Here is a 25,670-nt window from a genome sequence, read left to right as displayed (position 1 = left end):
CTTAATCGTACTCAGTTTTTATCAACTCCATAGGTCCCTGAAAGTACTTGCAATTCGTTGTCCTTTGTTTAATATGGGTTACACCAGTTTGAACTAGATCCCAGACTTCAGCATGTGCTTAGGCTTATTTGTCATCTCTCTCTGTTCCAGCCCTTGAGCAGCAGCGTGTCTCCATTTGCTCCTTATGCCACTCATTTCCACGTAAATTAAGTTGTATTGCTGTTTATGAATGCTATTTAGGGGGAAAAAAAAATGTTTAGCACTTTGAAGCCTGCCAAAAATTGGTGTAGACTCTAGAAGGACTCTCAGAATAAAAACCATGAATATTAACTCATGGAATTAGAGTGACGGGACACCTAAAACTGAAAGAATGTGTTGTGTTGGAACAGATTTTATTGCAGCTAACCCATACAATGTCAATTGTATTATGGATAGACACTTATATAATGTGTTCAGTCTGTGGGCTTAAATCTCTCTACTCGAGTATAGGCATGGGTTGCTTCTTTACAGAATGTAAATGCTTTGAGGAAAACACAGGACTTCCTCCAAAAGAGGAAATCTTACCATCATCTTTTTGCAGCAAAGTGACTGTCTCACACAGACCAGATGACTTGCAAATGCTGTAGAGAGGACCAGCAGCACCTAGAAATTAAATCTTGGTGCTCTGAATCATGATTAACCAACTTATTTTTTGTTTAACCTCTCTTTACTATGTTCTGTGAGGACAAGCAAGACTTTTTGTCAAGTTTTAGAAGGATAATCTGAAGCACAGAAAATAAAATTGCTTTTGAAGGTGAAGCTGCCTTACTTGAGGTATTCTGCGTTGTACCAGCATTAGGAGGTACACAGCATCGGAATATTAAGATATAAGCCAAGGGAAGCATAAAGTCTCAAAAGCAAAACAAAGTCTTCAGTGGAAAACAGTGAACCCAATTCTAATCAAACTTAATATACATTAAATAACAAACTCCTTTCACCTACCCAAAGCAAATGAAGAGCACACCCAAAGAAATAAAAAACTCCTACAGAGGGGGCAGAGGGAAGTCAGTTATGGAAATTGGGTGGTGATATAAAGAAGTGCTTTTCCTTCAGTCGCTCTTACAGTCACTGGAGTTCATCTCTGGAGGGTGACTTGGGGTTTCAAGAATGTATTTTGTATAAGCTCTTTGTATGTAGGGAGTCATGAACAATCTGCTCCCTACTTTAGGCACCCTAAAGGTAGGTTTGTGTGAGGAGTCCTTTGACACTCCAGCGGTAGAGCCAGTCAATAGTGCAGCAATTGGTGCCTTTCTGGGGGCGCTGGGGAAGTGTGTTCTTCTCTGATGTGCCCTTTGTTGCAAACAAGAGGACATTGGATAAGATTATAGATCCTGAAGGGCACCTTTTTAAATTCAAGATCTGTATAATTTAAATAGGGAAAGAAAACAGAGAGAGAAAAAAAGGGTTGCAGACCTTCCCGAGCTCACATAACACTGTGAGAGTTTGTAGGAGAGTTGATGCAGTGTTCTGAAGATGCAAAACTTCATGCAAGTGTGAAGTAGTAGCAGAACTTCCAAGCAGGTTGTAACTTCAAAATTTAGTCTTGCAGGAGTGTTTATTAAGATTTATTTTGCAAAGGCAGAGTTGAAGTGAGGTCACACTTTAATAGATGATCCACAAGAGTCTGTGCTGTATTACCAAGGAGGAGTTTTTGGGAAAAAAGGGAAAGTGCAATGTTATTGCTGAGATTGCCCCATTCTGATGCATGAAAATGTATCTTGACACAATGCTGGCATTTTTTAAAGGGAGCCAGCCACAAATTAATCTAAACCTCTTTGAGCTTAAGGCCACCTGTGGCATCAGCTCTTGCTTGTGAGAAACTCAGCCCCTTTACCTTGTTGCTTAATAGGTTTTATTGTCTCCTGCAGTGACTCCAAGTGCTCTTGAATATGGAAATCTGGAACCTGCTTCCCAAAAGCAGTCTATCAGATGCTAATACAGATTTATTTCTGTCATGTGCAAATGTTTATGCCTTGTATTCATTTAATATATGTGCACTGCATTGTGTGTAGTTCTTTTCTAGGTTAGTAGTTCTTTTCTAGATTTGTAGTTCTTTTCTAGGTTTTACAGCTTGTACAAAGGTGTTAGTCAGGAGTTTGGTGTAATACTGGCTTAGAAGGCAGAGACAGCAATGCTCCACTTGATAAAGGCCTCTACTCTTCCAGTTTCTGCTGAATTTATGGCCACAGGAGTAGGGACACTCTGAATGTCACCAATGTGGTCTGAAAGAGCTGTGAGCCCCTAGCCTGCTGTTCAATACTTCCATTTTTTGTCTGCTCCCATTCAGTAGAATAACTGGTGTTATTTACTTCAGGAAATGACTTTTAGAAACATTTTCAAAAATCTGAACTGAAAAATTAGGGAAAGTGCACTCTTTGAATTACAGTCAAGGATTTTGATTTGAACTTCTTTGAATGCACATGCCTTTGTCTCCCTCAAAATGCACTTCTAGGTGTTTATCACTGTGACATTGAGGTTTTTATAGTGCTCTGAAGTGCTCCAGAGGAAATGGAGAGTGCTTTAATACTGCTGATTTACTTTTTCAGGTCTGCAGTAATTTCCTTACTGCCTAATTATAAGGCTTGGTTTAATTTACTGTACACATAATGTTTACTGATGCACATATGGTTCCATATTTCAGGAAAATATGTCCATATCAGGTAGTTTTGGGTAAGCCTGCAGTGTGTAACATTGTCATCAAAAAAAGGAAACTTTGATCTGCAACAGAATACTCATGATGGACTTTTTATTTTTTCTGGCAAAACCCACGGTGTAGTAACTATGGGTTCTTCTGCTTTTTGAAACAGGACTTGATTTTATCTTTTTTTTTTTTTTTTTTTAAACTGAAGTTCTGAGCAGAGGGTTGGCCTTTCAAAGTGCCTTGTGAAGAATTAGGAGGCAAAACTCAGTGACAGCTCTATTGCATTGGAAGAGATTACTGCACATAGTTTGTGTATTATTCCTCAAATAATGAGCCTTCATAAAACCTCAGATATTTCAACAAATCTTTGTGTTTAGAAGATGCCTACCTCTGCAATCACTGCAGAGGAACAAGTCTGGAGTTTTTAAACCCTTCTTGATAAAAGACATTGTAAATGTGGGAGAAGCTCAATAGAAGTGTATATTGTTGCTTACATTATAAATAAAAACCCCCACAAACCAGACCAAAAAAAAAAAAAAGACAAAAAACCCACCAGAAATGTACTTCAAGAGATTTCTGTTGATAATAGTTTTATATAAAGAAACTTTCAGTGTTCTGTAGTGTCAGCTCAAGAATGACCTATAGTCACATCAGCTAAAGGAACTTAGAGAAGCTTGGATTCCTAACAACAGCTTCAAATGTTCATTATCAATAATGCAGTAGCATGAGGTAGGGAGTACTATAAACGTGGAAGAAAACATAATCCTTTTCCAAAGACTTCTCTAATTCCATCTTCCTAATGGCTTTATGAGCAGTGGCAAAGTACATACAGTTTAATTGCCAAATGGGATTTCAACATTACATTTGTTTCTTAATTGACATTAATTTTGTTCGCTATTTCCAAGTGTTATGAAATATCTTTAATGTTATGTTCTACTTGTTATTAAGCAACCAGATATAAAAGGTTTTGTTTCCAGTCCTTACTGTGTAAAAATTACTGCAAAGGAGAAGAAAACAAAGTATAAACAAAATGAGAAAAAAGACAACAAAACCCTGTTCGGAAATAGAATTATTGGGATCAATAAAAGAACTGTAGCAAGGGCCTGCAAGCAAAAGGCCTGTGTGTGAGAAAAAACTCTCCATGAGAAGATTCTTGTGTGAGAAAAAGCCTGGGGAACAAAGAGGGAGTTGAAGACTTGCAACTGTTCAGATAAGACCCAGAGAAGGGAGGTAAACATTAAATTCTTTTAATCATAACATAACTAATGGAAACTTGCCAATGTAAGTCCAGTTAGGTAGAAGTAGAAATGTGTTTTGATAAGCTTTAAGCCACTTAGGAGTTAACAAGCTGGTATACTATATAAGTGCCTTTGGATTGCTAATAAAGGGAGTTTTGCTCTTATCAACCACATTGGCTGGACTGCATATCTCTCCCCCCGCCGGGGCCTGCTTCCTCCCTTTTACAATTCCAACAAAACCCCAACAAAACAAACCCAAGAACAAAACCCAGGCTGTGATCTCGCTGCTGTAAGGGCCTTTTGAAAGGCGTGGATGATAATTGATAGTATCAGATTCAATCATCTCTGTCCATGGGGCAGGATCCGCTCGTGGCTCTGAGTGACTCTTGGACAGGGTGATGAGAAATCCATTTTTGCAGCACGCAATCAATTTTTAATCTTGTTTCAGCTATTGTCTGGCACTCCAACAGACAGCTCTACCCAAGAGCTGTCATCAGCTTCCACTGGACTCGGTCTCTAGGTCTTGGAGAAGCTGATGCCAATATTTACTGTGCCAGGCTGTTCATGCAGCTGGGTTAGGTGGGACTGCAAGTGTGACACGTGTGGCATTTATTGTATTAAACCTGTAATGCTTATTGGAACTGACTACTCGTCGTGAGGATAACTTCATCAAGTATTTTCATAGAAAATTTCCTTCCCATCTTGACCAAATAGCTATTTCATCTCCCCAAACCAACTTTTTTCCCTAATTAATTTTCTTTATTTACTATATTTGTTTTAAAAACCCCATAAAGTTCCAAAGCCACTTTACTTTATTTAAATATCATTTAAACAGGACCTGAGACAATATATGAAGCTGTACCATATGTTGTGATTCTTAATTTAATCTTTGGGTTTTTAATCCATTGTCTCTATTCTTCCTCATTGCCCTCTTCTTTGTCACACCTCTTTTACATCAGACCCTTTAGGTTTGCAGTTTTGGTGACATTTTTGACTCTTCACAATTCTCTTCAGTTTTCACAAGGTTATTTTTCAAAGTCTTATCCCTTTTTTTTTCTCTGCTGGGGTCACCTCCTGTGGTCTTTCTCTTCTTTGTTCCTACACATAATTTCCTGTTCTGCAATTTCATCTTTCCACATTCACTTTATCACAATTCTACCTTCTCAGGTCATACAGAATGCAAAAGTTAATCACTGTCTTTTCACTTCTGGGTTTTTTTGACTTTTGACTTCACGAATGCTTTTCACTGTTAGTTCAGTTCCTACCTGTATTTCTGTTTTTCCCACGTTTTTGATGTTAATCTCTGTACTGTCCTCTACCTGTTAATGCCCTGTATAATTCTTTATTTTTAGAAATAATAAATATTTAGTAGAATCCCAGCACTGCAATCAGAGTTGGGTCTTTATTGTTCTATCTAGACATGAAAGACAGATTTCATACCCTGATAATCTTCACATGTTTGAGGGCTGTGTGTTTATCATTCCCACAAACATACATTTTTTTTCTCTGCTTTTATGTAACTGCACTAATATTGTTAGCAAGCCTGAGGCTTGCTCTCACTGAAAAATGTTTTTTTGGAAAGGCAGTATAAAATTTTTCTGTCATGAAAATTGATAAACCACCCACCTTAGCCCCTCAACAAACCCCAACAAACAAACAAAAAAATTTAAATCAATGGAGATTAAGTACCTAAGCACTTGGTAACTGGGTTCTTCCATGCTTCGGGCCATGTACCATTTTGAGGAATCCTTTGTAGTGGCCTATGACTAGGAGGAATGTTTTTTGTGTGTGTTTCTTACACTCTTTCAAATTTCTGGTCAAAAATTGTTGCTTTAACTTGCTTTCTATTAGTAAATTCACCCCAAATCCTTTCCTAATTATGGCAGTTTTTCCTTAGAGAGAGGAAAGCTCACACATGGAAAAATATATTAAGAATTTCAAACTGAAAGAGAGCAGATTTAGATTAGATTTTAGGTAGAAATTCTTCCATGTGAGGGGGAGGATGCCCTGGCACAGGGTGCCCAGAGAAGCTGTGGCTGCCCCTGGATCCCTGGAAGTGCCCAAGGCCAGGTTGGACAGGGCTTGGAGTAACCTGGGATAGTGGAAGGTGTCCCTGCCCGTGGGAGGGAGTTGGAACTGGATGGACTTTGTGGTCCAGGGTATTTCATGATTCTAATAAGTATTACCTGTCTTTGTAACAGCATTTCTTCCTGATTGTTTTATCTTAGGCTCAAATCTTACATACATGTATTTAATATATTCCATAAATCTGTAGTTTGAATGTCCAAGTGTGATACATGTTTTAAATGTTAATCTTTTTGCTGTTTCATCTGCCAAGAGATAATTGGTGGTGTTACTGTCCCCATCCCCCAAGTTACCATTCTTTGGTCACATCCTCGTGTGACACAGTCTGCAGAATTGGCCGAGACTTTCTCTTTAGCACTGTACTGCAGCAGCTTCTAATGGTCACTGCCGTCTTCTCCAGAATTCAATTTCACAGCATAGTGGGGTGACACAGCTTAACTGCACTGGAGAAGGCTTTATTTTCATCCCTTTCAATTAAATTAATGCCTGTTTGGGAGCACTCTGCAGGTGCAAACTGGAGCTGGGTTGCAACGCACGTTAAATGGAAAATGGTGAATAAGGTGCTCCTTGGTAAACTTTTGTTACAGGCAGCTCTGTACTGCCAGGCTTTATAAAGTTTAACAATCTGTTGGAGTCATTAATCTCCTGCTGTGGCTTTACCTTCCAGTGTCAGGATTAGACATTTAATTCTCTACTAGACTGGAAGTAGCACTGAGACATTTTGGTTCTAAAATTGTTATATAGCCATGGAAAACATCATTTTGGTGGGCATTTAACCTCTTTGAGCTCAATTACGGCTGTGAACCGACAATGATAAAACAGCCCTAAATAGTGCTTAGAACAGTAGAACATGATGCTATCAAAAACAGCAACTTGACTGTGCACCATAAACTGACTAAACTGACTGAACTGGAAAGACATAAAACCTGCCTGTGGTACACCACTGATGCTTTCAGAAATATTTGCAGGTCTTGATGTTTTCCTTCTATATTTTTTGTTGGTCTGGCAAATTTATGAATCTGTTAGCTTTATATTCATTAATAAAGTTTTTTCTCTGACAAAATGAATTAAGCAAGATCTTCATTTAACGTGCTTCCTCTTCTAATAAATGAAGTTTCATATAGTGGAATTCATGCTTTGAATTCACCTCTAAATTAAAAATCCAGTGAGGGGGGGAAAACTTAAAGCTTTGTCTTATGAGTAATAGTGTGTGTCATAATATTTACATCAGAATGCAGCATAAATTAAGGCATCTCAAAGACATTAGTTAATGCAGGTGCATGAGCAAAGCTCTCGTGCTGGTTTTGGAATAAAACACGACGTGCTTTTGCAGCCTGCTTTATGACCATTCAAATTCAAGTCACATTCCCTTTTGATCTGATGTTACCTGGATGAAACTCAAATCTCTGGGTGCACAAGCCATCTCTTAGGCTGGACTTTGTTGCAGTATGCACAGGAGCACACAAGATTCGTTTTCCAGTAGTTATTTACCTTGATGAATAGCCCTAATTGGATCAAATAGACTGGTAATGGTGAGCCAGTACTTTGAAATGTCTTGTCTTGTGCCATTAGTATTACCTTGTCATGTATCCATTTGAGCTCTTGGATGAATGTCTTGCCTTCATACTCCTGTCACATTTAACAAATGATTTTGTCAAGTTGCTCTTTATAGCTTGTGGTGAAGGATGGCAAAATTTGTGGTCTCCTGCATACATAAAACCCATTAACTCTACCTTTCAACTTCAATGCAAGGGTGTCCTAAAACACAGATAGCAAATTCCTAAAGAAATTATCATGCCTGTTTACAAGAGGGGCCAGAAATATTCTACTGTCATCTATGATTAACACAGCAGAAGAAAAATTGAATGTATTAATTTTGTATTTATTAAACCTGTGACAGTCAGAATTCAGATTTTTTTTTTCAGCTGCTGGAATTACCAACCTCAGAGGACAACACAGAGTTACCACTAGAAACAAGATACCCATTTTATGCATTCATTTTGATTCAGAGAGAACTCTACTGTATATTTACCATGGTAAACCCCAAATTGCTGGTTAGCTGATGCTCTTGCTGTCCTTTTTATTGATTTCTGCTATGTGGTTGTAAACAACAACAAAAAAAGATATTTAATACTGATGAAAATAAGCTGCTCACTTGAACATCCTGAGACTACTCTTACAATTCCATGGGGCATATTGTTATAACCCGATCTATAACACCACATTAGCTTATATTAAAAATCGAATTGCTTGTTCATGGAATAAATGGAAGCCTTTGGAACAGATCCCTCCTTATGGAAGGATACAAACAGAAAAATGTCAGTGCCCATTTAGCATTTAAAGTAAGTTTTTTCAGTGCAGTGGACAGTAGGTTTTTACTGGCACATACAGGACTTCAGCAAGTGGATTTTTTTAAGGATTTTCCCCTGAGAATGAGATAGAAGCGATATGAGTTTTTTAAAAGCTTTGTGTGTTCCTTTGGAAGTGCTACCATTTGGCCTTTTTTGGTACACAGTGGGCATCAGAGTCTAGCTATGGGTACAAAAATGAGGCATCTGACCTGGAGTTTGTGAGCAAGCACTGGGAAATGGACCTCTGCAGAGGGGAATTACGCAAATTTATGATGCACCTTCTCTGGCAGTATTTCTCCCTTAATGCTGGCTATAGGTGAAACCCTTCATTTAATAAGGAATTACAGAATATCCTGAGTTGGAAGGAACCCACAGAGATCATTGAGTCCAGCTCCTGGTTGTCCTGCACAGAACAACCCCAAGGATCTCACCATGTGTCTGAATTTTTAAGTTAAAAAATTAATATAAATTTATATAAATACTGACTGGAAATCTGTCAGCCATAGAATGCAGGGAGCTGTGCTGGTGCACTATTCTCTGACACCATCTTAGAATATTTTTTCTTGTTTTTCTTGCGGTGTTTTGGTGTACTTGGAGCAATATTAGTATTTATATTGAGATGGTACCTATGAAAACTATTCATGGATCGGGGTCTCATTGTAGGAGATGCTGTGCAAACAGACCCAAAGCATGGTCTGAAAGAGCTTTTAATGTAAGAATAAAATCAGAGTCAGCAAGTGGATATCAGCAGATCGATGAAAGAAAAAATAAGGAGTACAAGATGAAAATGTAATAGGTGGTAGCAAACACACATCAGCTTCCAAACTGTTGACAGGTCTCTCACAGATGATTCTTTTCTTCTTTTTGTCTTGTTTCCTCCCCCTGTTTGTATGTGTTACTGAGTTAGCTATTCTGAGTGCCTTTAATCATTTTGAAAGTGGATAAAAAATGCTTCCAGGTAGAATCTGAGTAGAATTAATTTTTAAGGAGAATTGAGAACTGCTTGGTACATTGACTGCTTCAGTTGTGATGGAAATAAAAGGAGCACATATATGCTATTTTGCTTTGCTTGTTTTTACTGCACCACTCAGGGAATGAATGAAAATATCCAAAGTTAGCTTTCCCCTTATTCAAATAGAGCTGAGAATTGCTGTCATCAAACAGCAAATGTGTCTTGGATTGTGTGTTTGCAATGTCTAACAATAGGCTAGTTTTCAATGTGATTGGGTGTTTTTATGGCACCTTATCTAGCTAAAGCTTTCTTGCTTGAACTTCAGAATAGAGAAAATTACCTTTTTGGGTGCTTCATCTAACTAAAAATGCATGATTTAAGGAGACTAATAGCCACCCAGGCCTCCGGGCTGAGTAACTCGCAGCTTCTGTGTGAGTCCACAGTTTTTCATTCTTAACAACCCAAAAGCTGGAGAAAACATAATCAAGATGTTTCTGATCCACAATCCTGCAGAGCAATTAAGCTTCCAGGAAGAATTATTTAAGATTTCAGTCATCCTTCTGGCTGTCTTTCAAATTTTAGTGAATTTTGACATTAATTAGTGGCCATTAGCAAGGTGGAGAAGAAGTTTGTGACATCATTCTTACAGTAATATTGTTTCAAACAGATGTTTATATGGACTAGCAGGTGTTAAATCTTCAGTAACTTGCAAGGTGGATTTTTCTTCTTTTAGAATAAATTGTAGTATGTTTTCTAATCCGCCTGGAAAATGCTTAGAAAGATTTTCTGTTTATACTTCTTGGAGCTATTTGAATGGGAATACAAAGCACAAGGCATCTGCTACGCAAAATATTAATTATTGCATGGAATACTTTTCACTGGAGGAATTAGAGAAGGCTTAGAAATATTCAGGCTAATATTTTTAATGGTTGCTTGAAGTTAAGCTCCTTAATCCATATTTGGCTTTTTAGTGAGCTGAACTGTTTTTTCAAGTAGTGTGGAGCTTTCAATTCTCATCAATTTGCAATGTCTTATGTGAGTTATCACCATCATTCTGTACAGACCATTCAGGCCAGTAGGATTAGGTGTATGTCAGCACAAATCCCAGGAGGGGTTTGCAGAGCCTAGACCCTCAAGTTTTTAATTTTGCTTGCTGGAAATATTGGAGAAAACAGAGCAAAAAGTCCAAATTCCCACATAGTGCTGTGAGATGCAACACATCAGGGCTTAAATATGAACAGTGGGAATGTGTGCTGGTAAAGGCCCTTTATTTACTGGTGTGCTCTCTTCTGTCTCAGCTACGGAAGGCAGTGATGGATCACATATCAGATTCATTCCTGGAGACCAACGTCCCATTGCTGGTTCTCATCGAGGCCGCGAAAAGCGGGAATGAGAAAGAAGTGAAGGAATACGCTCAGGTCTTCCGTGAACACGCCAACAAGTTAGTGGAGGTAAGTGACCTTATTGATACGGCCAGATTTCCATCTGGCACCTCGAGGAGAGACAAGAAAAGTGATAAACTGGGTGAAATGTTAGAGGTGTTGTTTCAGGAGTTTCGGTCAACTTTATCCTGGTGATTGCCCAGGAAATGTTCGGATGACGGGCAGAGGAAAGTGCTGTGTTTTTGTAGTTCATTAAAGAAATTGAGCTTGTTAGAAATGGTGTTTCCAGCAGTTTGTCAAAAGACATGAGCAACAAGAAGTAAATTTCAGTTCAGCTTCACTAACAGTACAATTGAGCTGAAAGTCTATTAAGTAAAAGGCAAATAGGTGCTTCGCAATCTGGTCCTGGCCAAGGACTGCTCTAGACTTAATTACTTGTCAGTCTGAACTAAAACAGGGAAAAGGACATATAGAGAAGGCACAGCCTTAAGAACAGATAGGATCTTGAAAGGTTTGTATTTCATATATGAATATATATATTTATAGTATCTTCTCTTTCTGAAGAGACACACTGTGTAAAGTCTACCAATGATAATTACAAATCTTCAGGGATGATATTGAAACGGCTTTATTCTAGCATGTGGAGTATAACATACAATGATTGAAACCTTGGATGCTCATTGAATGGAGTTTTAATAAAATGATGATAATGTTTGTCTCAGTTTGCCCTCCAGTAGACCAAGAGCTATGAAAAATGCTTGTGTTTTAAAAAAACAAATAGAACTCAGTGATTTGCTTGATAACATTGTGTGGCATTTTTCTGTACTAGCAGTATTTTGAAGACTTTGTAGCCACTTTGCAACCTACTTTCTACTTACACCATGTGCTATTTAGCAAAGGGAAATGCTGTTAGGGAATACTGATCTGACAAGTACTGAACTATACCTTTGAATATCTTCTGTTAAAACAGGACTCATCCTAATTCTGTAGTGCCTGAGACAAAGAGTAAGGGTTTCTTGGTTATTATTGACTAGATCGGGATAGTTCCCTGATAAAATAAGTGTCTGGATGTGTTTTTGAAGTGGATATGTGTTTTCAGGTGTTCTGGAGCATCTCATTCTTGCTATGTACTAAACAGGGAGTCAAGGTACCTCATTCTGCCTCTGGGAATCAGGTGTTTGCTGTAGTACTTAACTTGCAGGTGCCTGAAGGCAGGTCCTGGGGTCTTGCCTTCTAAAAGCACTGGGTCTAAAAGGGTCTAAAAGCTCTGGATGGATTCTGTGCAATGCTGAGTACAGTTGGGTTTACTGCTGTTTTCTGTAAGAGGGGCACAGGGCTGTCAGCAGCCTTCAGTCCCAGCCCCTGTGTATTATGCAAAGATTTGTTGCTGCCTCCTCATGACTGGAGCTGTGGCAATGAGAAAGGAAATAGCTGGTAGGTATATAAAGAGAGGAAAAAAGAAACCAAACAAATGGAAAACCCCTCCACAATGTTTGCTCATCGTTATATTATAGTGGCAGTGGAGTTGTAGGCTTATATGCAATGAACATATGTGGGGTTAGTGTTATAGCAGTCACATCCTCCTCAGATTTGCAACAAAATGCTGCAATGACAGGTCTAATAGCATTATTAAAAAGTTAAAAATAGCTAAGAAGCTATTTTAAAAAATATCGTAAGAGGTAATAGCATAAAAGGAGGGAAAATACCTTTTAGGGGTGTAGTCAAAAAAAGCCAAAAATTCCCTGCCAGAAAAACCCACAACTTTAACGGGAAAAAGAAAGAACTGTAATGCTGTTAAACTTTCAGAGGGATGCTTTAGGTTAGATCTTAGGAGGAAATTCTTTACTGCAGGTGTGGTGAGATCCTGATGCCCCCAGGGAAGCTGCTTCATCCCTGGAAGTGCCCAAGGCCAGGTGGGAGCAATCTGGGATAGTGGAAGGTGTCCCTGCCTGTGGCAGGGGGTGAGACTGGATGGTCTTGAAGGTCTCTTCCAACCTAGGCAATTCCATCATTCTGTGGTTCTATGAAACCAAACAAAGAGGAGTTTTAGTTATTTAACTTTGGGTTTACAAGCCTAAGATTACATTAGGTTTGTATTTTAGACCGAACTGGAGGTTGGTTAATGATTTTTGACATGTGGTTGTCTTTAGGTACCCCACCAAAAAGCAACAATGATGGTACCAATTGATGTCTCGGGCCTAAAACCTAAGATTTTTATTCCATTTAGGTTGTTCCAGACTGTTAGATTCTTAATTGAATCTTGTGTATCTGTGACAGCTGGTACTGGCTTGTGAGTGCATTCTTACTCTTTTCCAAGGATGGATTATTTTAGGTGGATCTTGCCCTTTTAGTTGTAAGAACTATTTCTGGTTCAGGTAAAAAGCATCTTGAAGAAATGAATTTCTAGTGCAAGTGAAATTTTTAACCCCAGATTTCAAGTTCATCAGGCTGAAGAAGCAAATACGTATTTGGAATATATTTATGTCCCTTCTACACTAGATTTTTGCACTTCAAACAGTTCCATCATTTTTACTTACTGATGCACAATGGAATCTTAGCAGATGGACTTCTATGGTTTTGTGGGTCAAGTATCTTGCAAATAGTAAAGTGTGGTTTAAAGATGAGACATAATCAAGTGACTATGAAATATGCTTTCCCAGGCACGGGGCCAGAATTGCTTGCTAAGATATGCAAACACAGCTCTGCTGAAGTGCGTGGAGTTGCACTTGCTCACGTTAGAGGAATTTGGCACTGCCAGTTCAATACTGTGAAAAGTCTGTAGCATTAATCATTAATTTTCAAATCCGAATCTGAATTTCTTGGATGTCCTACCAAGCTCAATAGACAGCCTGTCAAGAGGTCAGGGGAAAATAATACATGTTTTAATATTTCTTTACACAAAACCTACATTTTTCCATCCTGAATGAAAAACATGCACTTCTTGATATTTTTTGAATAAAAATAGCAGAATTTTCTCTGCATAGCCAATACAATTTTAAAAATATATTTTGTAAGTATGAGGCTTATAGAGTTAACTTTCTTGTACAGTCCATATTGCAGAATACTTAAATCTTCTCTCAAAAGCTCTTTTCATTATATAATATTTTCCCTTCCCCACCTCTTACCATAACATTAATAAGAACAAAGATGGATTGTCATTTTTCTAGACATTCACTGACAGCTAGATTTGTCTATGGGTTTTGTTGGAAACACAGAGCGATGTGTCACTTAACTATAATGTAAATCATACAAAATAAAACAAATTGTCATACAGATTCTGGGGGTAAAACAATATAATAAAACAGAATTTAGATGGTAACGCTCCAGGCTTGGATGGGTGACTCTTTTCCTTGGAGTCATCTTTTAGCAGTCATCTCTTAGTTTTTTTTCTGCCTTCTGAATCTGAGGTTAGAGAAGTGATGGTGCCTTTCCAGGTAATGATCTTTACCTCATGAATCCCTTTATGTTTTTTAAAAAATTACTTCTAATGACTGAAAGTAAATGCCTGAGTTGTAACACCAACTCCAGATGTGACCTTGGGAAGTCATTTAACTTCTCTGCCCAAGCACCTTCATTAGTAGCATAAGAGTAATGACAGATAATTCTAATACCTACCACACAAAGGCACTTGACTGATAAATCAGCTCAGATTTATTCAATGCATCTATCAAAGCACTATAAGAAAGCTAATTAATTAATTTTCATTATTCCGTTTGGTAGAGCATCCTCGGTTTAACTGTTGGTCCTCTGGACTGCTTCTTGAAAAATTAAATTATAAAATCCAGCAGGTTTTCCTGGTAGATGAAATTCAACATCCAGTAAACTCTTTAAGAGCCATGGTAGCAGGCTGTTCAGTTGGAATTCAAATTATAGTGGATTGGATCAGACTTTCCATTCTCAAAAGGATGGACATAAGTCCAAGATATTTCTACTAGTTGTTTCAGTTTGGGGAGTTTCAATGCTTTTATGGAAATACTTCACCATTTTGGTGGTCACTGAGCATTTACAAGGGTTAAATTCAGTTGCATTACTCTTATTTCCAACAAAATTTGAATGAAGGGTTTTTTCTTCTTCAGTATGAACTGATGAAGTACCAGATTTAAAGCACCTAAAAATGAACTTTTGAAAAGTCCTTTACCAGTTTTTCCTGATACCAGTTTTGCATGAATTGATTTTTATGAAGAATTTTGTGGAGCCCGCTTGGATCTATCAGTTTCACCTCATACAAACTTAAAAGATTTCTGGGGACATGACAAATAATCAAAGTTGCCTTGCAAGAACACTTGGCCAGTGCAAGAACTGTGTTAGGCAATGGTTTATGGTGATTTAAAGTTGATATGGTGCATGCAAATCAATAGTATCATAAGGTTGGATGGTAATTTGTAGCAGATGAAATCTAACAGCACCATTCTGGTTTTGGTTTATAGTCTCTTTGTGCATTAAGTTTGCAGGAGCCTTTATTAACTTTCTCCATGTAATTGCCACTTTGAAGAGGATAACGGGGTTACTTTTGGGACGTTAGGGGTTTGGATTTTGTAATTTTACAAAAAAGAAAAAGGAGAAAAGAGTTTGAACTTCTTTATGAGACACAATGCAGGCTACCCTTCATTTTCTAAGAATTGTATTATTTGAAGCTCCCTAATTCAGAAAACTGCAATCTTTCCCGTCATAAATGTGGAAACAGGCTTGCATGCTGAAGATAGGAGGGAAGAAAAAGCCACTGTCATTATGCACAGCACATAAAACAAGCAACTGGACCTGCTCAGTGACCCCTTCTTACTTGATTTGGTAATGAGAGGAAAGGGGAAAAATTGGGAAAGAAGGTTTTGCTCTGGTGGTCGACAGTGAATTTAATCTCAGTTTACATCAGCAGTAACAGAACTAAATCCAACCCAGTATTTCTTCTTTCCATAAATACCTTTTAAAAAAAAGCACACAGAGCACTTGGTTCGTAAGAAATGGAAAAGCACACTTTAGGGAGTGAAGATCATCTGTGTAACTCTGCGATGCACTTGGGGTCAGTGGAGTGCTGAGACTTCCCAGGGTGGCACTTCAGCTCACTTCCATGAGGTGCTGGTGGCCTTCATAAGGAATAGATGACAGTGTTTTATTTGTGCTTTTGTAAATACTGTATAAATTAATGAACTGACAGATTTTAATTTATGACAGACAAAACCCAGATGAACAAGCCTAAGAAAAAAAATTGGCTCATTTATATCTGCAACTTTAGCTCAAGGAGCAAAGAATGTTCCTGCTGATATTTTCACACATACTTGAAATGTTCTATTCTTTTTGTTTAAGTGTACACTGCTGCTACATCAGACTACACACCTAGCTGTTTGCTTCTGATAATGGAGAAAAAGTGTCAATATTCTGTCATAGCTTCTGCATCCAGCTTGCATCCTCAAAATGTGTACATCCCTGGGTTTCCTCTTACAGACTTACCAGCTTTTACTCTCATATTTTTCTTTTAGCTGACATTAAGCTAGATTAGAAATACTGTTTAGGAGGTGGTAATCCTTGCTTCTAATCAAGAAATGTTAAGAAGGTAATGGATTATTTTAATTCAAGCTCTTCAAATGGAAAGATTTTATTTCAAATTAAAGCTGTGAGCTACCTTTGTGCCCTAGTGTTTCATCTGCTCAGTTTTAATTTCTGTCCTAGGCCTTTCTTCCCTGTGTGGGCAACAGATGTTCTTAATTCCTAGTAAACATCAGGAGTGCATTGACATAGCTAAAGCCACTAGTCCAATTATTTGCAATAAGACAATGAAAAGTCTGACTGAACTCTTCAAGAGAAATTCTTGAGTCCCTCCCACAGCCAGATTTAGTCACTGTTTCTCCTCCTTGGAGAGCTAAATGCCTTTGAGGCAAAATGAACTCCCAATTCTTCCAGGACAGAACTTCCCGGTAATGCAGTGTCATGGGTGAGCTCTTTATCCTGCCTTTTTTACTGACTTCAACCACTGGATAGTGGGAGTCCACTGGGATCTGTGCCAGTTTCATCTTCTGCTGTCTCGATTAACGCTGAAATGGAATCAAAGTACCTTACAGAAAAGGAGAGACACAGAAACAGCTGCTGCTTCTGACTTTTAGAGCCTCTTGTGCACCTGTCCCTGAAGAAAGCAGGTTATTAAAGGAGGTAAATACTCATTGTCTGCATTGTCAAGACTGTTTTTGTCCAAAAGCCAACACTGCCTTCAGGAAGAAAGGGTCCTTCTCTGAGGCTTGGAGTCTGTTGTGAGAGGGAGCAGGTGCAGAACCTGTCTGTGATCTGTAAACTGCATTGTTAACACAGAAATAGGCGGGAAGTTAAATAATGTGTCATGGAGAACTTGGCTACAGCAGATACTGATACCTCAACATCTGCCCTTGACAGGTTTGTAGTGAAACCAAGGAATCCAGGATGGCTGGAAAGGGAGGAGCTTCCTTATCTCGTGGCTACTTTGGCAATTTGGCTCTGTCCCCAAAATTTCTTCCTTCTGATAAACACCTGAGTAAACAAGCACCATGAGACTATTACCATTATCTTGAGTAATCATTTCCTATTCATTTGTCCCTTTTTTCTTAGACTGCTGCACTTCTACATTTCATAGCAACTCCAGAAGGGTTGAAGGATAATTTTATTTGTTCACACTTATTTCTGCAATGTGAATAAGAAGCAAATGCTACATAAAGTTAGCAACCTGTGGGCAATGATGGTGTTTTCCTTCTTTCCCAGTCCAGTACAAGATTAAAAATTAAATTTGTAAAAATGCTATCTGGTAAATTGCTGCAGAATCCCCCATGCCAACTTGAAAGCATTTCTAACTTTGGGACTGTAAACATAAAGCCAGTGCTGGGCTGGTTCAGTTATCTAATTTCATAGAGGTCATCATTCGTTAGCAAATGACTGTCATGTGGTTTTACACCTTGGAAAAAAATGCTGGAGGATTTCCTACCAACTAGAGTGTAATTTGGCCACTTCTTCACAATATTTTCTGTAATTCTTTCACATTTTTATGTGTATTCTATTACTTATTTTCATGAGAAATACCTGGTTATCTCCTTGCAGCAAAATTTATTTGTAATAATTTCCCAGTATTTTCCAGTTACCTGATTTTTTTTTATTTTGGATAATTAACTTTTAACCATGCTTATTTAAGACCTCTGTAAAAGAGATCAAATGAATTTACTCCCATTTTAATCACTAAGTAATACTTCTAAAATATTTTTCTAGTGAATAACACCCTCAGAGCAGGGGACTCACTTCAGTCTGATCATGCTCTGTGCTGTGTGATTCATATTTTCCCAAAATAAAAGGACTCCTACAAACTCTAGTATCCATTTATATCTACTATCCCATACAATCACACCCCAGTCTGTGTGATTTGTAACTTGTTAATAATACAATCAAGAGCTCTTGGTACTTTTGTTAATTAATTGATTGCATAAATTAATGATTTAGCTCCTCCAAACCGGTTGTTTGAATTTGTAACATTAGTATACCAAGGTGCAATACAACATGTGGCATGCTGGATGTTCAAAGGGGATATTTTCTAGACAGCCCCACCTAATTACCCTCATTCTTTATTTTTAACTCTCATATCCTATTTGATCCAGTGTTCCATCTGTGCCCTACCCAGACATGATGGTTTTTTCCCTTGTGCTTCTTTGAAATGGGTACCTCAATCTGTCTTCTAAATTCTGTGTGTTGGATTAATTTTTGCTGCTCAAGATAGGTTAACATTTTATTACTCTGTATAAAGTTTAGTGGCTTGGTCTTTGCTCTGTGATGTATTTGCAGGGTTATATTTCAATCAGTAAATATTAAGAACTGTGCTTTTACATGAGCATCTTACACTGTAGGAGCTTAATTAAATAGCCTGTCCTAGAGCACAAAATGTAAGAGAAATAATGGGAATGGTGGGGAATGAAAGGAGGAAGTACAGGAATCTATGCTGGTATTCCAAATTCACAACAAAGTAAGAAATTAAACAAACAGCTCTAACTACTATAGAGAAAAGGGAATTTGTAATTCACAACTGAGCTATTTCAGGGTAGAAATAGAGGGGTAGAACTATTTAAGTAGCCATAAGGTTCAGTAAAAGCTGTAAGTACTTGTGAGGAAACTGAAAAAAAAAAAAAGCATTTACAAGAAAATAGTGAGTCAGAAATATTGGAGAGCATTCAGACATGCTCAAAAAATGAGTAGATACCCAGAGAAAATACATGTCAGAGATTTGAGCACAGAATGGCATGTTTAATGATGGAGTTTTGAACTGATGCAAAAGAAGAAATTGTAATCTTTTGTCTAGAAATCTCGTGATCTTGAACAAAAGTTATAGCAGCTTTGATTTTAAAAAATATTGCAAGCAAAATACATGTTGCAAATACTCAAATACAGACCACTGAGTAATAAAAATGGTTTATTAATGTATTAATCCAGAACAAAATATGCATCTAAATCCCAGTACCCCAGGTACACTGGAGTTGCACTGGAGTGCCTCTGTTGCTTCAGCTGATGCAATGTGTGGGTCAGTGGATTTTACCCCCGTTTTTTCCCTCTATCCCTTTAGCTGGATTCTAAGAAGGATAGTGGTTTTGGTAAATTTGTCATAGGTATATCCCACATTACTTCTTTTGTGTGTTTTCCTCAAATTTCAGGTGTTTTCAGGAATAAAATGCACCTTTTGCCGTTTTGGATTGGTTCTGTAACTGTTGCTGTTGTGTTCTGACACCGATAGTCTCAGCCTTGAAAGGCCTGTGCAGCTTTAAAATATTTTTCTGTCAAAGCAGATGCTCAAGACAACCAGTAGAGTCAGACAAACCACATCTTTGTTTCTCCCAAAATAGTTGTTACTTGGACAAAATATGCATCTCTTGCTGGAAGCTTTTGCTGCAGAATTGCATGAGGGAAATTTTAGGAGAAATCAGGATGATGATACAAATGGACACAGAGCAGGCTGTGAGAAATAGGAATCTGGGAGAGCTGCTGGGGTAAGAGAAGGTTTTAGGGTGACTTTTCAGTGAATTTATTCATATCTGTTTGTAATGCTGCTACTGAATGCCAAGCACACATGGGGATAGATTTTTTTTTAATCTTTTTTTTTTTTTTTTTTTTTTTTTTTTTTTTACTTATTGACAGCCCATGGATTCAACAAGAAAATTCATCATTTCATGTAGATATGGATCCAGAAAGAGGGTATTCTCAGTCAGAATTATCCTGGGTAAAAAGTTGAGCTCAGTTATGAAGGAGAAGATATGTTGGAAAGTCTAATGAGATAAAAAAGCAGCAATCTCATTCAAAAAATATCTAGATTTTACAGAGTAAAATACCATAAGCCTAATAACAACTTTTTCTAGTGTTTAAAAATTATTTTTTACCTTAATTAAATTTCCAAAGATAAAACCAGCCACCTCACTATTCTGTTAGAATAACATTATAACAAATGTGTGGATCATGCTTCACTAGAAAATCCTTTATGAAATATTGATGATAATAAAGAAGGACTCACTCCATGGCTTAGCATGAAAAAGCATTGGTTTCACTGCTTTATTTCCAAGCTTGGCTTTCTGAAAATCAAATAAAACAATTAAGTGGATTTTCTTCAAAGTTCCAGAAAGTTTTTCTATGGCCTCAGAGCAGGCAGGAGGAACTTCAGCCTGGGGACAGCTTCTTAAGAAACTTTTAAGTAGCCGAGAAAACGATTTTAGCATGAAAGTGTAATCTCAACAGTAAGTTTAGTTTCACAGTACCCAGGTTATAAAACTCCTGTTGTGATTATCCTGAAGTGCTTCCAAGACTTCAAAAGTTGAGGAAAAGTGGTTCTTTAAGCCTTAATCTCTTTACAATGTTAAGCACAAGATAGAGAAGGGAGGAAAAGTCAAGATTTTATCAATGCCTGCACTTCCTGCAGTCAAAAGGTTTGTAGGATTCAAGTCTTGCTTCTGAAAGATGAGTACCAGAGAGGCTGCTGCCATCACCCTAATGATGGGGTCATTATATCTGGGTGGCAGAGTCAAGTCACTGCTTTGTAATGAGAATCTTTTATCACAGAGCCGGAAATGGTGGTGGTGCTGTCTCCTTGTAGTTTGTAATTTCATACTCATACCCTTCGGGGCACCAATCAAAGGATTCAAGTTTTTCTTTCAGTTGTAATGAAATAAGGACAATTTTTGACCGTAGCTATGCAGAGCATGCAGCACATCAGCTGTTACCTTTCCAAGACACAATCTGTACTGTTCCAAAGCTTAAAGGGATTTGGAAATGTCACCATGCCCAAGGAAACAGGTAAGAGCAGCCATAAGGTCCGAAACCACTGCTTGTGGCGTGACTGAAAGTGCCATGGATACGTTTTTGTTACAGGAATTGTTCTTGCTGCAATGTCAGAAGGAACATGAAGGCACTCAGTGGTGCATATTAACAATTAAACAAGGACATTTTTAGATAGGAGAGGGGGAAATGAGAAAGAAGCAATAATGATACCTTCTTTGACTCAGTCCTCACTGGGATAATTATTCTTGCTGGGATGCCAATATTGATGTAGAGTTTGTGCAGGAGAGGAAAATCACTGAGGCTTTTTTTTGTGGTGCCCCCTCTCAGGAGACAACAGTGGCAAAGGACATCCCTTTGAACAAAAAGGTTTGGTGATTTTGTTGATTTACATTACAAAAATTAAAGTGTAGGTAGGAATAGCTGCTACTGACCACTTACAGTATTGTGTAATACTAAACCTCTAATCATGCAAAGTATTGCAGCTAATCACTGAGTTAACCTTCACACTCACTAGTATAAAGAAAATAAAACATTAAAATAACACAAATAGGAAGCTGTAACACTTCACATTCCCAGTCTGTGTAAGAGAAAGCAAGAGCAGATGAAATTTTGTACCTTGGCTTGCACACAAATATCCCAGTATTCCTACAGTCTTTGCCCATTTCATTGGATACTGGTAAATAAATAAATAGGATGAACAGATCACTGGCAGCCTTATACAAAAGGTTCTCCATCAGTGTAAGTATTAATTACACTAATTTGTGACACATGATTTTCAAAAGCATAACAGATAAAAGCATTAAGACCATAAATCATTAATTTAATCTGATTATTTCCAGTCAGTCCTTTATTTACCATCCACTCAATTAAAAATTGAGGTTAATGAATCTTTCAAATGTACTATAATTTTCTAGTATTCATTATTTCCCCCTTCCACCCCAGGTAAAAGTCTATCTTTTTTTTCTCCCCTCTCCATCCCTTTTTGCATTAGAGAGGCACTTCTGAGTCACACCATATATTTTCATTTCTGAAAGTCGCTGATAGCAGTTTTCCCATCTGAAATGATGTACAGAGAATGAGATGGCACAAAGCCAGGCAGCAGTAGGAGCTCTGGAGAGCAAATGTGCAAGTACAGTTTTACCTTAAGCCTTACCTTACAGCTTTCTGTCTTTGCCTTTTGCTGCAGAAGTTACCTTCTTTCTCATCCATAGCATGGCCATAAATCATCTTTTGCTTTCGTTTTATTTCTAATAAAACTCAGAATTCTGCTGAGAAACTTGAATTTCTGTCCCCATTTTTGAAATCTGCTGATTTGCAAATGAATGAGGTGTTACCCAAACATACCCCAAATTGGTAGCAATCACTGGAATGATTCATCTCTTTTAAGCATCACAGTTACAAATACAAAAAAAATCTTCCCTGTTTTTTTTTGCTGAGTCCAATCCCATTCCTTGTTGTTAACCTGCCTTCATAAAGTCTTTTCTCTTGTAGAGAAGAGTTATTTCCAACCTCTTCAAAGCAGGAGAATAACAATTTTTATTCCTTCCCTTTTTGTAATGTTTGACACACAAGAGTTTGGCATTTTGCATGCTGTATGTGAACACATAAAACAAGATGCTTGGTTGGGTAAAATGATAAATCTTCCTCCATCTTCACAGGCACAATGTCAGTGTCCATCAACCAGGTGTAAATCCAAACCTTGACTGAACTTATAATTACAACAGCTCGATTTGGGTGATGCTTCTTGCTTCAAACACTTTTTAGTGCTCAAGAGCACCAAAAGTCTGTCTTGCATCAGTTTTGGGGTGTTTTTTTTTGTTTTGGTTTCTTTTTTAACTCAAAATGCTTTTTTAATTTAATCATTAATATGATCTTCACTTTGTGGGCAATATCATATTAGTGAACCTTTGGAAAAAAGGATCTGATCATTGTTAATTTCCATCAGTGGTTCATCAGTGAGACTTCCTCACTCCTTGTTCCAATTTCTGGATTTTAACCGTAATATCTTTTGACTTTTGGTTGACTTGTTATTTGCATATCACTTAAAATAGTATACTAGATACAAGTGAACAAAAAACTTTGAGCATTTAGAAACCATTAGATGCAGCCTACTCTTTACTATATATAAGCCAGGAAAAGTAAACATAGTAGACTTCCAGGATTAATTTTAAATAGCTAGAACCTTGCAAACATACAAGACAAAATTAATTTTGCCCAGCTTTTTGACTTTAAACTTTTAGATGGCTATTGTCTTCATCCTCTGGGACAGCACAGTAGGGAGATGGACTTCTAGAAGGTGTTTATTGCCATCCCAAAGTAGAAGAATCAGGCAAAATACATGGGATGCATTGACTATGAAAATCCCTTTCTCTCTTGTGCATCTTCGTAGGGATCTGCCATCTTTGCATCTCTCCTTTGGATGCTTTCTGATAGCTTAAGGTAGATATTTGTTAGAAAGCATCCAGAGGATGGATGGAGATGAAGATGGAAAAGGATCTAGAAGAGAAGCCATATGAGGAGCAGCTGAGATCACTTGGTCTGTTCTATCTGGAACAGAGGAGACTGAGGTCAGACCTCATCAGGGTCTGCAGCTTCCTCCCAAGGGGCAGCTCCGACCTCTGCTCCCTGTGACAGTGACAGAACCCGAGGGAATGGCTGGAGCTGGGTCAGGGGAGGTTTAGGTCGGATATCAGGGAAAGGCTCTTCCCCCAGAGGGGCTGGGCACTGCCCAGGCTCCCCAGGGAATGGGCACGGCCCCGAGGCTGCCAGAGCTCCAGGAGTGTTTGGACAGCGCTCTCAGGCACAGGGTGGGATTGTTGGGGTGTCTGTGCAGGGCCAGGAGTTGGATTTGATGATTGTTGTGGGTCCTTTCCAACTCTGGATGTGATTCTTAGGATCCTAGACCATTAGGGGCAAAAGATTTCTTTTTAGACAGGTCATGATGAGTTGCAGATGGTGAACCTCTGTAATGACAAGAGTCATGTCTGTGGCATAAGGTTTTCTCCACAGAAGACACTGCTATTCCCTGTGGTGTACTTCTAAATCTGCCCTCAGTTTCTTGCAGAGGGGATGTTGTGTGCTTGCAATTACCTTCTGGTGAGAGCTTGAAATGCTTCATATACATCAAATGCTTCCCTTGTAATAACACCATAATATCAAGTCTCTTTGAAAGTGAGACAACCAGTGGCACGGGTGTCTTAGAGGAGCATTGGCACTGCCCACCTCATGCAGCCTGAAGATATGTTTCCCTGATATTTTCTTTTAAGCTGCAACAAGAGAATAACATCCTGCAGCCACTTCCTGTGGTCAGTTGGATCTTAACCTGCTTGCTCTCCCCAGGCTTATTTTAGTGTGCAGTGTCTGTCAGAGATGCTCCTGTTTCCATCTCGTGTGCATGGAAAGCTGTGTTGGCACTAACTGTAACACAACAGATGGCACACAGTGCATCTTGGCTGACCTCTACTTTCAGCATTTAAATAGCTAAACTGATTTTATTACCATAAAATAAACTTCCAAGAACTTCTTACACTCTAGACCAAGCTAACAAGTGCCAGCTGCAACCTTGCAATTGGAATAGCTGAAGAGGACAGTTTTCATAGTGATTTCATGGGATTGGAAGACATTTCCCACTGATTTTAATGAGAACCAGAGGGATGAAATGCCTATAAGACTTAAGTTTTCTTCCAACTAAGACAAGGAAGCAAATCCAACGTTGTTAGGAGTGCACATGGATTTTATTAGTAAGAGGTTCCAAAGTCATACTCGTGTTCTTCACTGTCCCTGGCAAAAGACTGAGGACAAGCAGGGCTTGGGACATTGGGACATGAAAAATGGTGCAAAAGAAATGGTCAGCACACTTCATCTCAAGTCTGCAATTTTAAGAAGGTTTTCTCTTTGGTCTCACTGTTCTGTTGTTTTCAGCTCCTAATGCCTCCATTTCTCTGGGATTTACCCTCCTTTTAGGCTGATTGGGACACCATTAGCTAGCAGCTCTAAATCTTTAGGAGGCCTGGTTTTATTTTCTACCAGAGACTTCCAGAGGAACTCCACTGCAAAACTCAGGGATGCAATCCCCTCAAGAAAAATAAACACTAAGTTTATGTATCTATTAAAATGTAAAAGACAGGACTTACTAAAAAGCAGTTGAAAAGGACACTTGCCCTGTATACCTTGGCTTCTGAGAGAGGAATAAAGGTCTCATTAACATTTTCTTACCTTTTTTCAACACTTTTTTTGTCTTTAGAGATGATTATTATTACACCTTTTCATGTCCTAGATTCATTTTTCATACATGAATTTCCGCTCCCTCCTTTCAGCTCCTGTTCCATTTGTTGGGCTGGAGTGTGAATGCCTTTGGATGAGCTGTCACTTGGCTAAAACTGGTTGGGGGTTTGAATATTAAATATATATGTATATATATATAATTAATCATAGAATAATATTTTAAAAACAATCTGACTGAGATAGCACAGGAACATATTTGAATGCTTGCTTCCTTTGGGCTGCTGTGAAAATATCACGTGCTTTGTAGAAGGGCCTTTTATTCTGATCTTTTCAATTATACCAACTACAAATGTTACACACAGTTACAAACACAACCAGATACCATGATCTGACTACACAGACATTGGAAAACTGATTTTCCTTTACCAGATGTGAGCACACTACTAAGTCTAGTTCTAGATGGCCTAATTTATTTTTTTTCAGTATTTTCAAAAAAAGGAC

At 38.2% G+C, this 25,670-nt stretch overlaps 1 protein-coding gene across 6 annotated transcripts in view; it reads left to right on the top strand.

Annotated features, from left to right (window-relative positions):
- Window positions 1-25,670, top strand: part of CTNNA2 (catenin alpha 2) — a 463,984-nt gene that overhangs the window by 353,629 nt on the left and 84,685 nt on the right. For all 6 annotated transcript variants that reach the window (XM_069014748.1, XM_069014753.1, XM_069014752.1 and 3 more), the window contains one exon: window positions 10,605-10,757. In XM_069014748.1, coding sequence (XP_068870849.1) covers window positions 10,605-10,757 — 153 coding nt within the window. The remainder of the gene's footprint in view (window positions 1-10,604; window positions 10,758-25,670) is intronic.

Source organism: Aphelocoma coerulescens, chromosome 4, assembly GCF_041296385.1.
Source record: "Aphelocoma coerulescens isolate FSJ_1873_10779 chromosome 4, UR_Acoe_1.0, whole genome shotgun sequence".
Classification (NCBI taxonomy): Eukaryota; Metazoa; Chordata; class Aves; order Passeriformes; family Corvidae; genus Aphelocoma; species Aphelocoma coerulescens.
The sequence above is the reverse complement of the archived record's forward strand: the minus strand, read 5'-3'. Positions and strand labels throughout refer to the sequence as shown.